This window comes from Hippopotamus amphibius, chromosome 8, assembly GCF_030028045.1.
Source record: "Hippopotamus amphibius kiboko isolate mHipAmp2 chromosome 8, mHipAmp2.hap2, whole genome shotgun sequence".
NCBI lineage: Eukaryota > Metazoa > Chordata > Mammalia > Artiodactyla > Hippopotamidae > Hippopotamus > Hippopotamus amphibius.
Window position 1 is genome coordinate 104,640,207 of NC_080193.1, and position 15,834 is coordinate 104,656,040.

The window sequence follows — 15,834 nt, forward strand, 5'->3', positions numbered from 1 at the left end:
TCTCCCATTTTTATATTCTGTTTGACTTTTAGATTTTCAGCCTACCACAAGCTTTTGAGATAGGTTAGTATTTTCACAGTGGAAAGGTTCAGAGCCCAGGAAAGCTCGAGAACTTGCCTGAGGATACCCACCTGGTAAGAACTGAACTGGGATTTGAACCTGTGATGAGTTTTACCTAAAGTGACAGTATCAGGATTGCTAAGACTAAAATTGATCTTGTCTTAGAAATCCTATTTTTTTAAATAAAAACTCTCCTGTCAGTGGATATAACCTTGTAACTCTTGACAAGCAAGGGACAGGAACATTGATAAACCTCCAGCCCCTCAGTCAAGTGACCTGACACCAATGAATCACCGGCAGCATCACTGAAGCAACTCATAGGCCAGCCATGCACCATGCTGACACCATCTGGGGTCCACAAGTGTCTAATGTCTCTAGGAACTTCACCCCACACTACGGGGTCTGGTAGGTAGAATATGACAAAACCTTTAAGAACCTCAGGAATTCAGTGATTTTTATAGGACAGATACTCATCTTCTTAAAAATGTTCTTATGAAAAAATTGTGCATTGGGCAAAATCAAGCCCTCTCTTCACCAACAGATGATTTTAGCCAGAACTTGTATGGTGCCACTTTTATATTAAAAAAAATTCCTAATATTCTTTTTTTTAAGTAGTATTTTTTTTTAATTTTTATCTTATTTTTGGCTGCATTAGGTCTTTTTTGCTGTGCTCAGGCTTTCTCTAGTTGTGGTGAGCGGGGACTACTCTTTGTTGTGGTGTGTGGGCTTCTCATTGTGGTGGCTTCTCCTCCAGAGCACGGGTTCCAGGCACAAGGGCTTCAGGAGCTGTGGCACTTGGGCTCAGTAGTTGTGGCTTGCGGCCTCTAAAGCACAGGCTCAGTAGTTGCAGCACACATGGGCTTAGTTGCTCTGTGGAATGTGGGATCTTCCCAGACCAGGGCTCAAACCCGTGTCCCCTGCATTAGCAGGTGGATTCTTAACCACTGTGCCACCGGGGAAGCCCCCCCAAAATTCCTAACAGTCTTTTGGACCCTAATCTGCTGGGAAGTGAGGGTTTCCTACAATAACAAGAGGCCTGCTTCAGAGAGCAAGCTTGATTCCTCATTTGAACATCTGTAGAACCCCCTAAAATAGTTTAGATAGGAATGAAAATGAGGGGAGGAGAGCAAACCTCCCCAAGGAATGGTCCTGGAATGCAGGCTCTATGTGATTTACTCCAAGAATAGTTAAGTGGAAAGATGGTGGAGAGCTGCTCCTGCTTCTCTGCTTCCCTCCCCAGATAGGGCAGAAGTCCTCTGGGAACCCCTTTACAGCGCACCTCCCACAGCTTGTGCCCCATGTCTGCCTCCAGCTTGAAAACAAATTACTGTAATCAACTATCAAGGTCAACAGCTAATTGAATCCAACACTACTGAAGGGAAGTTGGAAGGCTTTGGGGATTTGTTACATTGGGTTCAAATCTTAGGTCCTCCACCCACAGTGCAAATCTATGCAGGTACTTTGAGCCTGGGTTTCTTGACAAATGGGGGTAATAATACCCATCTCATTGGCTGGTGTATTTGTTTGCTATGGCTGTCGTAACAAAGTACCACAAACTAGGGGTCTTAAAATAACAGAAACTTTTTCTCTCATAGTTCTGCAGGCTGGAAGACTGTACTCAAGATATCAACGAGGCTATGTTCTCTCTGAAGGCTCTCGGGAAGAATCCCTCCTTGCCTCGTCCATTTTCTGGTGGGCCCTGACGTTCCTTGGCTGACGGCAGCGTAACTCCAGCCCCTGCCATCTCCGCACGGCCTTCCTCTCTGTGTCTCTGATGTCCCCTCTTCTTAAAAGGACATCAGTCTTTAGGTTTAGGGCCAACCCTAAGCCAGGATGATCTCATCTCGATCCTTAACTAATTACGTCTGCGAAGACCCTATTTCCAAATAAGATCAAATTCTGAGGTTCCAGGTAGACATGAAACCCATACCAACCCATGATAACTGGTTAGGGGGTTGAATGAGAAGGTTGTAGTTAAAGCACCTTGTATTATACCTGCACATTATAGGTCTTTAATAAATACAAGGGTGGTTATTATTTTTTGTTATTATTGCTGCAGCTGGGGTCGTCATTGCTTTTCTAGGGAATAAAGAAAAAGGTGTGACTTAGGAGTGAAAGGACAGGGCTGAGGAGTAGCAGGGGAAGGGGCAGCGGAGAAAAAGTAGGAGGTTTGGAAAGCAGGAGGAAAATGCGCTAAGCAGACACTCATCACCTGGGCTGGCTTGGGTCCTGTGGCCTCGGAGGCCGAGGTCTGGGATGCACTCGGCGTTAGGCAGGAAAACTGGACATCTCAGCCTGGCCCAGACCAGCCACCTCCCCACTGTGGCCTCACTTCCCTGAGGAAAAAGAAACTGAAGAATCTGGGGAAAGAAATTCTCTACGTGTCCATTTCTTCCTCTCCTTCTGGTACAGGTGTTTCAGAATTTTTCTCATGGGAGTGGGTGAATAACTGCCCCTGGAAGCACAGCCTGCAGAACGTAGAGGCCTCCCCCTTGAAGAGTAAGTGAATCTCAGCGCTGAGTGTGGAGAGAAATTCTTGTTATTTCAGAAGATTCCTGAGCCATGGAAATGAACCAAGCATAACAAAAATATGAAGTCAAAGGCAGCTGGAAAAGCTAGCCCCCTTCCTCCCCAAGGCCAGAATGACGGGCATCCTGGATGCTCTAAAATTTAGTCAACACGATTCTGAAGACACTGAAATTCTCCTGATGTAAATTATCCACAGCCAAGCACTGTAGCTAATGGTTCTGATATAACTGTGGTACATGTTTATGTCACTGGAAGAGATCGAAGGGCAAGAAGTGAGTCATGACTAAAAATTATTAAGCATGAAGATTCTCTTGAAGACTAACTTCTTTCCTCCAGAGATCAGCCTAGCAGCCTGTCAGCCAGCTGTTTGTTTTTTTGTATCATGAACACTTTGACAGTCTGATTAAGTCTGTGGACTGCTTCTTAGAATAATGTTTTAAATAAAATAAAAAATAAAATAAAATAAATAAAATAAAATAGTACAACACAAACTAATAATATCAAAGACAGTTATTAAAATACCAACAACAAAACAATAAATCTGTGATATGGTCCATATGAGCTTCTTTCTTAATGTACTAAATCAAGATCTAGGAGCAGGTCCTACAGCTACTGCACTTTTGAAGTCAGGAGGGATATAAATGATATTTCAAGATCTCTGCAGCAACCACTGTGGGCTGGACAAACATCAGTGACTTGCTGCCTACAGTCACAATTGAAGAAAATGCTAGAGTTCAGTTGGAGGTTAGTGCAAACAGTTTTTTTTTCTCATCCAAGTTCACAGAATTCTATTCCTAGGGATCGATGGGCCCCATATTTAGAACCCTTAATCTGAGCGAACATTTCAAAAATACCCAATTTTTGGTGGGGCTCTGCCAGCAAGCCTGAGCACCAACTCAGTTATGTGAGCGAAGGAGGCCCCCTGCTGGCCAAAATGCGCATGCCCTCCATCCGAAAATATTTAATTGGCCGTGTTAGAACCAACAATAGGTCAGGCAATTAATTCACTGACTCACATCAAGAAATGGAGCGCGGAAGGCTACTTGTCAGCCAGGCCCCGGGGTATCTAATCAGTACAGATTTAAAAGGCCCATTTGGCTTAATGGGAAAGTGCTGATGGCTTGTGCTGTTGGTCATTAGCGGAGGAGGAGATGCCAGCTTGGACCGCTGTTTCCAAGGCGGCCGCTTTCTCCCCTTCCGGTCAACAACAAACCCTGCAGATTGCTTAAAGGTTAGATTTCCCCAGGGGCTTGTCTGACCGGGGTCTTTAAACTCTGCTTTTTTTTTGCTTGGAGCTTGGAGCCAAGGACAAAAGAAGGAGACGAGTTATGAATTCAGGACTTAGTATGTACCGGAAACCAGGCTAAGTATTTTCACGTATGCTCTTGCAGTTAATTCCTAAAGAAACCCTGCATCAAGTTATTGTTATTATTATTTACAGAGGTAACTGAGGCTTGGAGAGGAAAGTTGTCACTTGCTCGTGGTCACTCTGAATGAATGGTGTGTGGGTTGGGGGATGGGTAGCCCATCTGATGCCCAGTTTCTACCGCCAGAGACAATGGGATCCCCACACCAGTGCCCGCTACTGTTAGCACAAAGTTCTGGAGCCTGCTGTCTGGTTTGAGTCCGAAGCTTCACTCTTACTAATGGTGTGAACTTAGACAAGTTTATCAATCATTCTGTGCCTCAGTTTACCCATCTGGAAAAGGAGGATAATAACAGTTCCTATTGAAAGCTTTGTTGTAAAGATTAAATGTAAAACCCCGTAGAACGGTGCCCAATATCTGTAGATATTCAATAAATGATAGCTATTATTACTCTGAGAAAATATTGCCTGCTGAATACCAAAGCAGGAACACAGCAGCCAACAGCGTAAGCCCGCGTTCCTCACCTACAGGCGATGTCCCCAGTGGATATTTGGCCATGCCTGGAGGCATTTTTGGTTGTCACAAAGAGGGCCATGCTAATGGGTAGAGGCCGGTGATATTGTTAAACATACGACAATGCACAGGACAACACAACAAAGAATTATGTGGCCTCAAATGTTCATAGCACCGGGGTTGAGAAATTCCGCCCTAAGCTGAACACCAATGAGGTGGAGAATATTTTGCCAGATACGATGAGGTGCTAGGTTAAAACTGGAAGCCCCCCCTCCTAATGCAGGGACGCCAGGCAATAACCACATAAGTAAACAGGAAACTATTAGATGACAATAAATGCTGTGATAAAAATAAAACAATGGCAAATAAAGAGTGCTGGGGTTGGCCTGCTCTAGAGTGGCTGAGCAGTGTTTTCTTAGAGGGAGTGGCATTTAAATTGGACCTGAATGACAGGAAGTGACCAGCCGTTGAAGATCGGAGCGAAGAGCCTGGCTGGCAAAGGGACAGTTCCTGAGAAGGTGTCAAAGCAGGGACAACCTTGATGTGATTGAAGACAGAATGGGAAGCTTGAGAACAGTGGTGGGGAGGGAAATAGGGAGGCAGATAAACTTCCAGTGAGGCCCCACAGACAGCTCTCTTTGGACAGTCCTACTTCTTGATGTACTTACTCCCTAGGAAAAAATATTGTCTCACGGTACTTGACAATAACTGAAATATGTGATTTGTTATGTGATATAAATTTGAAGTTGTTTTAAAGCTGTTGTTGTTTCCTTTAGGAAGCAATAACAGGGAGTCTCTTCCCTAGCAATGAATTAGTTAACAAGGTCAATTATTGGATTTCGTTACTTCTGGTTTGAGATAAATCATATTGTGTCTTCCTGTTCTCTGTAGCATGGGGCTTATTTAAATACAGTACCATAAAAGGAGGTTTAAGAGGAGGGAGACCAGAACACAGTTCCATTTTGCTCTGTTGGAGACTTTCAGCTGCCCTGAGTAGAATGCAATATTGCAATGCACATTTTGAGGATCAATAAAGCCAGGATAGGAGGCAGGGAGGAGGGCAGGCAGCGTGCCAGCCTTGCCCAAAGCTACTCTGCACTCACAACATCAAAGGCTAAGGAAAGGCCCATAAAAGGAATTGATTATCTAATTCTAATTCTTCCTCTGTTCCTGGTGGATTTCTCACATACTGCTGAGCCAGAGTTGTAATTTATTAAGCAAGTAAATGAAGTAAATTTTGATAGAATGTCTAATAGACTGATTGGTGTATAAAATGGAGGGGGAGGGGCAGGCAGGAGGAAGTTCCTGTTTTTGAAGATGAGATAAACTATATTCAGGGTCCTCCAGGCAGGAATGTGTGTGTGGTGTAAAGAACAGGGACTGAGCCCCCAGAGGTCTGGACATATTGTTTGCAGCATCCTTAAACAGCTCGGGAATCAAAAGTCTTCCCTGGTGCTCTGTTACATATAGTTTTAAAATTTTGCTTGGCTATGTTTAGGACTATTACCAGACCCCAGTTAGAAAGCACATGGGCTCTTAAAGCTACGTCTCAGTTAGTAAAGCTGGCAAAGCAAGCCAACCAGCTATTTACCAGAGTCAGCACTGGTTCATGACTCAAGTAACCCAATTCGAGCAAATTACTGTCTCTTCTTCCTTAATCCTAGGACCCCTAGTTTTATTCAGGGCAATAAATTGTACCCGGCTAAAAGACTATGTTTATATTTCCCATCACCACCAAAGTTGTGTGTGGCCATATGACTAACTCCTAGCCAATGAAATTAAGTGGAAGTGTTTTGTGTAAACTCTTGGAAAGCATCTTAAAAGACAGCTGATATGTATACTTTGCTCATTCTTTCCTTTCCCCCATTTTGCTGCCTGGAATATGGATACAATGGTTGGAGCTCTACCAGCCATTTTGTGCTATGAGGATAGGGTTATACTCTGAAGAAGGCAGTGGTGACTAGAAAGAGCCTGAATCCCCAAGGACTTTGTGAAGTTGTCATACCAGCCCAAAGTAGACTATCTCTGGACTTCCGTTAAGTGTAAGAGAAATCAACTGCTTCTACATAACTGATTTTTTTACATGATTTTAAACTTTCTGTTTGATGCAGTCAGAACTAATCCTAAATGGTACACAAATATTTGTAATGATGTACCCACATTGTGAGATTGAATGACCAAAATTAAGTACTCATAAAGTTCTATTTTATATAAGTTTCTTAAAATTATCATTTTGAAACAATAAATAATTTGTAAGATTGACACAACATAAGGTCTTAACTGACCAATTTTTATTTAATCTAAGGGATATTTTAATGCACCTTGGCAGATCTCATCAAACGAAGAGAATGAAATTCAGGTGTTCTATGGCCTTTTTCATTTAAAACTGGTTTAAGACATCTGCAATCACTGGTGTACAGGAATAGAGAGAGACCCTCATCTTCAGGCTCCCATAGCAGCGTATCAATAATTCTCAGTTTATGTCACCAAAAGATCTGGGAAGTGCCTCTGTGGAGCCTCCTGATCTCCCTGATGCAATAGTGTGCACTGACTGGCCCTACAGTAGCCATCCCTGGGGTTAAAACAAGAGAAATAGTTCCTTGCAGTTTGTGGTAATCATTATCATTGCTTAACAAATGCTTCTCATACTCAGCTTTCCAGCCACGTGATAGAATTGCACTTCCTGGACCTCTGTGATAGAGTACGGATGTGTTCTAGGCAGTGAATTGTATCACTTCTAAGTTTGGCGTGTATTGCTCATGTGAAACCCTTCAGAGTTGTATTTCTCATTTGCCACAGTATCAGGTAGTGGCTGCCCATCAACTGTGTCCAGGAGGGAGGTGATGCCACCACTGGCAGTGTCCCCAAGTGTCTCTCATTGGACACATAGTTTGAACAAGAAATACACCTTTCTTGCTTCAATCCATTGAGATTTGAAGATTGTTACTGCAGCATAATCTATATTATCCTGACTGATGCATTACACTATGCAGAAAAAACCTTCTGAAGATGGCAGTAATCACAGAGGAATTGAATGATGTAATCTGTGGTTCCAGCAATCAGAGAAGACGCGAGGGTAAAAGTTCCCTCTGATCTGAGTCATACATTTAACCCTTTCAACATCAACGAATTCTGTTCAAAAAACTTTTTTGTTGGCAAGTTGCCTATAACATATCTATTTACAAAAATCTGTCAGTAAGCAAAGCAATCCTGCCGCTTCTCAGTGACTTCAGACCCTATCAAACTTACTGCCGACCCTGCATTTATATTCCATACACAACTGGCTCCACCGTGTGGTGTTCAGAATAAATAACATTTATTACAGGACTATAAAAGCAAGGTCACGTAGCCAATAATACCATATATGCCTTGAGGGGGGACTGTAGATGATAAAATAAATCATTCAGTTTGCTAGGGCATTAAATCAAAAGCAAGAGGGAAAATGTTTCTGTCACGTGATCCAGGAAATGCAGCACTAGTGAGTGAGCCTCACTCACTTACATGTTTATTCAACTAATATTTACTGAGCTCTACTATGTACCATATATTATTCTGGGTCCTGGGTGGACAAGATAGACAAAGTTCCTCCCTTAGTTGGAAAGACAGACAATGGAACAAATCAACAAAGTAATATTTACTACAGTGTTGGACATGATAAGTGCTATAAACCAAAATAAATCTGGGTTAGGGCATAGAGAGTGATGGGGAGGGGTTCTTTTAAATAAGGTTGACAGAAATAAAGGCAAACAATCCACATTTAGCTCTCCCAAAGTTCATTTTAGATAAATGACCCAAAATATCAAATACATATAAATATGAACATTCTCTTGCAGACATGAAAGGTTAAAATGCTTCAAGATGCCCAAATCTTGGTTTCTAAACAGTATCCTGTCTGACTGTTCAGGCTGCTGTAACAAAAATACATAGCCTGGGTGGCTTATACAACAAACATTTATTTCTCACAGTTCTGGAGCCTGCAAAGATCAAGGTACCAGCAGATTCAGTGGCTGGTGAGAGCCGCTTTCTGGTTCATAGGTGGCCACCTTCTCACTATATCCTCACAGGCAGAAGGAGGGAGTTCCCTGGGGTCTCTTTTACGAGGGCACTAATCCCATTCATGAGGGCTCCACCTGCATGACTTAATTCCTTCCAAAGGCCTCACCTCCTGATTACATGCAACTGAGGATTTCAACAAGTGAGTTTAGGAGAGACACAAATATTCAGTCTATAGAAATTTCCCTGAAAAGAAGTCATGACGCCTTGGAGAAACCACTGGTTTTTCAAGTCTGAGGCACGAAATGGACAGGAAGATCCTGGGACATATTGTTGCATCAGAAAACGCAGAAGCCTTCAGAGACTAACACAAGGGGCATGATAATCTTTAATTTGAAACAGCAGATTATGGGGCTCCCACTGGCAAACGGGGAGATTTAAGCATCAAGAAGAATAACTACTGTAATTGATATCACATTGGATGCTTAAAATTCATCAGTTTGTGGTGATTTTTTTTTAAAGAGAAGGGGTCTCTGTTTTATAGAATGCCAACAAAAGGTATTGTAGAATTAGAGAATGATTTTGCAAATTATAATGGAATACTGATTCATGTAAGGATTACCTTGCTTATTAATTTCTTGTTGCTGATGTAACAAATTACTACAAACTCAGTGGCTTAAAACAACACAGGTTTATCATTTTACAGTTCTAGAGGTCAGAAGTCTAAAATGAGTCAGCATAGCTGTGTCCCTGTTGCAGACTCTGGGGAAAATCTGTTTCTGCCTTTTCTAGTTTCTAGATGCTGTCTACACTCTTTGGCTCTCATGGCCCATATTACTACAACCCCTGCTCCATTAGAGCATTTCCTCTCTGACCCTTCTGTTTCCCTTTTATAAGGACCCTTGGGATAATATTGGGCCCACCCAGATAATCCAGGATACTCTCCCCATCATGAGATCCTTAATCATATCTACAAAATGCCATTTCGCCATGTAGGATAAAATATTCAGAGTCCAGGGCTAAGGATGCAGACATCTTTGGGAGCCATTATTCAGCCTACCACAAATTGCATGTATGTGTGTATATATATGTAAGTATGTGTATATACAAGTATATGTATATATGTGCTACATATTACAAAGTACACAAATTACTTATTAGATATTCTTGAATCTAATTAAGCCTTTTAGCCCTAACTTCCAGGACACCATAATAAAATAATCAAACATTCAGAATATGGGACAAACTGTATGTCTACTATCCTAGACTCCTCAAAACTGAAATGTCCTAAAAGGGATCAAGGATATCCTAAAAATCTTGAAAAGACAAATACAATGTGTGAAACTTGATTGACCCTCAGTTCAAAAACATATCTTTAAGATAATTGGTTGAATTTTAAATTTGGTTTTAAATATTAGATGATATGGAATTATTGCTAATTGTTCTTATGTTTATATAGGATAAGGTCCTTATTTGGGGGGAATGCATGTTGAAATATTTAGGAGTAAAGTATACGATGTTTGAAACTTACTTTCAAATGGTTTAGATAAAAATTTGTGTGTGTATGTGTGTGTGTGTAAATAGAGAGAGAAAAGGAAAAAGAGATGGCAAAATGTTAATGTTTCATGAATCTAAGGGAAAAGTATATAGTTGTGTATCATAAACTCCTAGAGAAAGCATAGGAGGTAATCTCCTAGACATTGGTCTTGGCAAAGATTTTTTGGATTTGACAGCAAAGCAAAGGCAACAAAAACAAAAATTAAGTGGAATTACAACAAACTAAAAAGCTTCTGCACAGTGAAGGAAACCATCAACAAAATGAAAATGCAACCTGTGGAATGGGAGAAAATATTTGCAAACAACATATCTGACAGGGGTTAATATTCAAAATATACAAGGAGCTCATACAACTCAACAGCAAAAATAAAGCCAAACAAACCCAAATAGCCCAATTAAGAAATGGGCAAAGGATCTGAACAGACATTTTTCCAGAAAAGATACATAAATGGCCAACAGGTACTAGAAAAGGTGCTCAACATGCTTGTTTTCTGCATAGACCTGGAATTCTTCCCAACGTCTGGCTCCTTTTATTCAGAAACCATATACGAAGACCATAATTTGGGTTACCAGTTACTTTTTTTGAAGAAATAAAACATTACAGTCACATTCCACTCTCTTCCTCCCCAGATAATAGCTACTATAATGCATTTAGTGCCTTATTAATCTTTTGCATTTTAAAAGTTTTATCATATATGTATATGTTCACAAACAATAAATCACACTATTTCACTGATTCTAAATCACATATTCCCCATCATTGGAGATGCATCTTACAAGCAAATAGCAAGTGATAGTTTAACTGGTGGCATTTTTTTTCCTGTAATATGTGCCTTACTGATCTATTACCTGTTTCATCTTAGATGAAACATAGATTAGCTATGTTTTATACTTTATAAAAATTTAATCATTTGAGCTTATTTTTCTGCAAATTACTTTTCTTGCTAAATATTTTAGCAAACTTTGTTTAGGTATAATTTGCATTAAAAATATATAATTTACATACAACAAAATGCACCCATTTTCAAGTCCACAGTTTGATAAAGCTGTTTATTAACTTTTCATTATTGAGCTATAGGCATTATTTATATATTCTGGATAAAGGTCCTTTGTCAGATATACGTATTACAAATAGTTTCTCCCAATCTGTGACTTGGCTTTTCATTTTCTTGCTGCTGTCTTTCAAAGAGCAGAAGTATTAATTTTAATAAATTTCAATTTATACATTTTTTTCTTTCAAGATTCAGTCTCTTAAGAAATCTTTCTCTGTCCCACAACAGCAATTTCTGTTTCTTTCTAGAATTTCTAGAGTATTAGCTTTTGTTAAGTCTATGATCCATTTTGCAATCTAAATTTTGCACTAAAATTATGTATGGTATAAGGTGAGAGATGAGGTTATTTCCTATTTGAATATATAGTTACTCCATTTGTTAAAAAGACTTCTTTCTCATTGAATAACTATGACACCTTTGTCAAAAATCACCACTGCCTCCTAATATTTCCTATAAAACAGGTCTTCTGGCAACAAATTCTATCATCTTTTCCTTGTCTGAAAAAGTCTTTTCTCATCTTTTCTGAAGGATATTTTTGCTAGGACAACAGGTTTATTTCTCTCAGTACTTTAAAGATGTAATGCCAAGGCCTCTAACTTGCATAGTTTGAGAAAAGAAATACAGTCATTCTCTGCATGGAATATGCCTTTTTTTTTTTCCAGCTGCTTTTCTAATTTTCTCTAGTTTTCAACAATTTGATTATGATGTACCTTAGTGAGGTTTTCTTTATGTGTTTCCCTGCTTGTTGAATTTCTTGGATCTGTGGGTTTATAATTTTCATCAATTAAGAAAACTTTCAGACATTATTTCTTACACTGTTTTTGTCTCCCCATCCCGACTTCCAGGAGTCCAAATACAAGTATGTTAGAAGACATTACTATTTCATAGGGGACTAACCTACCGTTCTATTTCTTTTTTCTCTGTGTGCTTTAGTAAGCTTCACTGATTTTTAGTACTGTAGTGACCCATCTGCTATTAATTCCATCCATTCTTTCTCATCTAGCTAGTGACCAAAGAGGTAATCAAACAGCAGCAGTGATTTTTAAAAATAAATCTTACATATACTTGAATTATTGGTATAAATGTATTAACCACGAATAAAATATTTAAGGACTATTAATTTAGAAATGTGTAGTTTTTCAATATGTTCTTTATTGTCTGTAAAATTCGTTTGTGTGTATATATATATATATATATATATATATATATATACACATATACATGTAACATTAGAGATGATACTGAATATGATGCCAATGATGGGCTGCTGTAATTTTTTTACTTTGACCTCTTCTAGAGAAAGTGATGACTATCTCTGAAAAATGCTTTATTGTATCATGCCAATTTACAAGGAGTATTTCAAAGTAATACAAAAGCAATCCACACAATTGATTAAGTGAAGATCAACTGACCCCAAAATTTTTTCTTCCTTAGTTTTTCACAGTAATTGCTAAAAGTCCAATAAGCTGATTTTTCCAAGAACGATTATTCTAATAACTTTGGATGTTCAATCCGTGCAATGGTCCAGTCAGGCTTTACTCCTTGTGTAAACTCTCTCTGAAATCTAGGGAAAAAATTATAAGTAACGTGAATCTTATATCAGTCCAAACACTTCCTGGATAACTATATAATTTGCAAGTATATATTAAGGCAGTTTTTAGCAAAAAGCTAATAGTTAATGGTAAATAAAAATCAAAAGTTTAATCTACCAATTTGATCACAAAAATATCTCTACAAAATTAAAAGTGTATTCTCAACTAAAATGAATATTTTTAATGGACTGATCTACATATAATCCAACATCTGCCAGTGCCAGTCTTTGAGAGAAACTTCAATGTTATTCTGTTGTTAAGTACTAGCTATAATATATGCCTAATACGAGAAGAAACAAATTGGACTATGGCGAAGCTGGTTTATGTGATTAGACTTATAGCTTGCACTAAGGTTAATCTTGAAAATAGAAGTGTTTATGAGCTGCCCGTGATCTTAGTAGGGAGTACAGAAGAACCAAAGGTTAGTGTTGATTATAGTGTTCTAAATGATACCTTAAAAAGGAGACAATTCGGTAGATTTAAATTAAATAACTATTTAAATATATGCGGGGGCGGGGGGTGAAGGGGAAGCTGAGAAGAAGTGAGATAGTAGCATAGACATATATATACTACCAACTGTAAAATAGATAGCCAGTGGGAAGTTGCTGTATAACAAAGGGAGTTCAACTCGAGGATGAATGATGCCTTAGAGGACTGGGACGGGGAGGATGGGAGGGAGTCAAGGGAGGGAGGGAGTCGAGGGAGGGAGGGAATACAGGAATATGTGTATAAATACAGATGATTGATCATGGTGTACCTCAAAAAATAATAAATAAATAAATAAATAAATAAATAAAATAAAAAGAGAAAAATAAATAAATATATAGAATATTTTGGGTAATTATAAATAAAGCAAAATTCGACACAGAAAAAGAAAAGGAAGAAAGCATGTTTCCTTCAACAAAAGTGAAAAAACAAAGATATAATTCCCTTTACCTTAGCAAAACTGGATATATTTTCTTTCTTAGGTCATTTTTGGAATTTGTTCATTATTTTAAAGCAAATTTGTATAACTCTGGTGACATAATAGTATTCTCTTTTAAATAGATATTAAACTGTGTCTCCACTGACTTGCTTGACTTGTTCACTGTTCCAAACTTTATTAGCACAATAATACACTGTCGTGTCTCTTTTAGTTTGCTAACCTCCTATAAGACAGTACCTCCTTAAGGGCAGGAAGGCTTCAATTCTGTATCTGAACCCACCAGAGTACTCGGTAAATAGGAGATGGTCAATAAATGTCTAGTGAGTGGATGGCCCATGCGCCAATTATGGCAGATTTTATTTTCCAAAGATGGTCCTAACTACATCTCACATCCCACGTGCTCTTCTACAATGTGACCTTGTTGTTGCCCCATGAAGAGGTGGAGTCTCTACATGCCCTTTCACTGTGCAGATCCTGTGACTGCTTGGACCCGCAAACCATGGTGGAAATGATGCTGTTCCAATTCTGGCCCTTTACTGGCCTAGCACCTTCTGTCTTCTGCCTCTTGGAAGCCAACCACCATGTAAACATGTGACTAGCTTAACACTACCACAAGCCCAAGCCATGAAGAGAGGCCTTGGAGAATGAGGCATTATGTGGAGAAGTCAAGGAGAACCACGGTGCTGCCCGCATGAGTGAAGAAGCCATCGTGGAAATGAACCCTTGGCTCCTGCCACCCCAGTTGATGCCAGATGGAGCAGAGAAAACCCCACAGCTGAGCCTTTCCGAAATTCCTGAACAGTAGAATAGCAGGCAAAATGAATGGCTGTTTGATGCCACCGAGTTTTGGAGTGGTTTGTAACATAGCAATAGACAGCTGAAACACCATTTAATTAAATTCAGCAATATTACCTCTTCCTAATTTCTGAACACTCCTGTTTCGTGGCCAGTGTGTCTTTATGACTTTCTGTCTTCAGAAATAACTTGTCAAATTTCAATCTTTTTCTTCCTAAAGCTCCCTTTAGTTTTCATACCTTCACACTACCTTCCATTTTCTAGAGAAAGGAAACAATGAAATGTGATTAGACTTACTCATAGCTTGCACTAAGAAGCTGTTTAGTTTCCACGTTCTGATCCCCCAACTTAACCTGGAACACACTGGCTCCACTTATAGTTTCACTGGGGATGTTGGCACTGGTTAGATACCAAAAGCACATCAGGATGTTAACAAACTTCCTTCCTTAGAGAAAAAAACATACACACACACAAATAGAAATCACAATGATCTATCATCCTTATATCCTTAATGAAATCAGCACTTGGCAGTAATTATACAGCAGTTACAGATCAAATTTTGTGCTCATTCTAGTCTAACTTCAGATACCTGTATTGACATCTTTTTATTTTTAGAAAATTCTCTTGGGGTTTATGACATATATGCCTTCCTTTCTGCATCACAGTAGTAAGAGCTAGCTACTATTTTCTGAGCAGGTACTTTTTACAAAGTATGCTATGTGGATTATCTCCAATTTGTGGCATTTTCTGAAATTAGGATAACAGAAATCTACTGTCAAACCAAAAAGCGGGGGTGGGGGGGGCACATTTTTTGTTGTGAAGTCATTAACTTAACCCCAACTGCTAGAAAGAAGAAAGCCTTCTATTCTAGCCCGATTCACTTTACTATGTCCAGTGATTATCAGGCAGTGACCGTGGGGCTAAGATGCAATTTGAAATATCAGGGAGAAGAAAATATTTATCATTAAAAGTATCTTTACAAATGTTTCAAATTAAATTTTTTTCACTATTAAGAGTTCTCAATCAGAACTACCTTGGAAAGTGTGTAAGCAAAGGCTAGATTTCCTGTGTGCCTAGCATATAATACATGTGCAAATATTTGTAGAAGGAATAAGTAAATCAGTAAGTTTTCAGGAATGCTATTGGGAAAATAGGACAAGGAGAAGAACAAGACAAACACTAAAGTCCCCTTCAACTATTTTCATTGTCTCCAAATAAATCCAGTTTGGGAGTTCTGAGTTAATGATACTTTCAAAACAGTTTTAACTAATATTATTTACTTTTTCTTTCATTCTTTACTCCTACTTAACATGCAGCTGGACACTTAAAATACTCAATTGTCTCCTTTAAGTCAGGAAATCTGAAACACAAATATTTTTATTTTGAGACATGGGAGCAGCTTGTCCCAGACAATTTTCCTTAACTTAAGTGACAATGCTCTCTTCCGTGAA

At 39.1% G+C, this 15,834-nt stretch overlaps 1 protein-coding gene across 16 annotated transcripts in view; it reads right to left on the reverse strand.

The window, feature by feature from the left end:
- MAIP1 (matrix AAA peptidase interacting protein 1) overlaps window positions 1-15,834 on the reverse strand; it is a 72,807-nt gene that overhangs the window by 53,161 nt on the left and 3,812 nt on the right. For 3 of the 16 annotated variants that reach the window (XR_009055090.1, XR_009055091.1, XM_057745562.1), the window contains exon 4: window positions 14,681-14,828. The exons of 7 other annotated variants lie outside the window; for them this stretch is intronic. Coding sequence is in view for 3 of the 9 variants with exons in the window: in XM_057745562.1 (XP_057601545.1) it covers window positions 14,681-14,828 (148 nt within the window). In the remaining 6 variants the exon portion in view is untranslated. Of the gene's footprint in view, window positions 1-12,206; window positions 12,636-14,500; window positions 14,644-14,680; window positions 14,829-15,834 lie in introns of those variants that run through there. 6 more of the 16 variants (XR_009055089.1, XR_009055088.1, XR_009055093.1 and 3 more) reach the window with 5 other exon arrangements.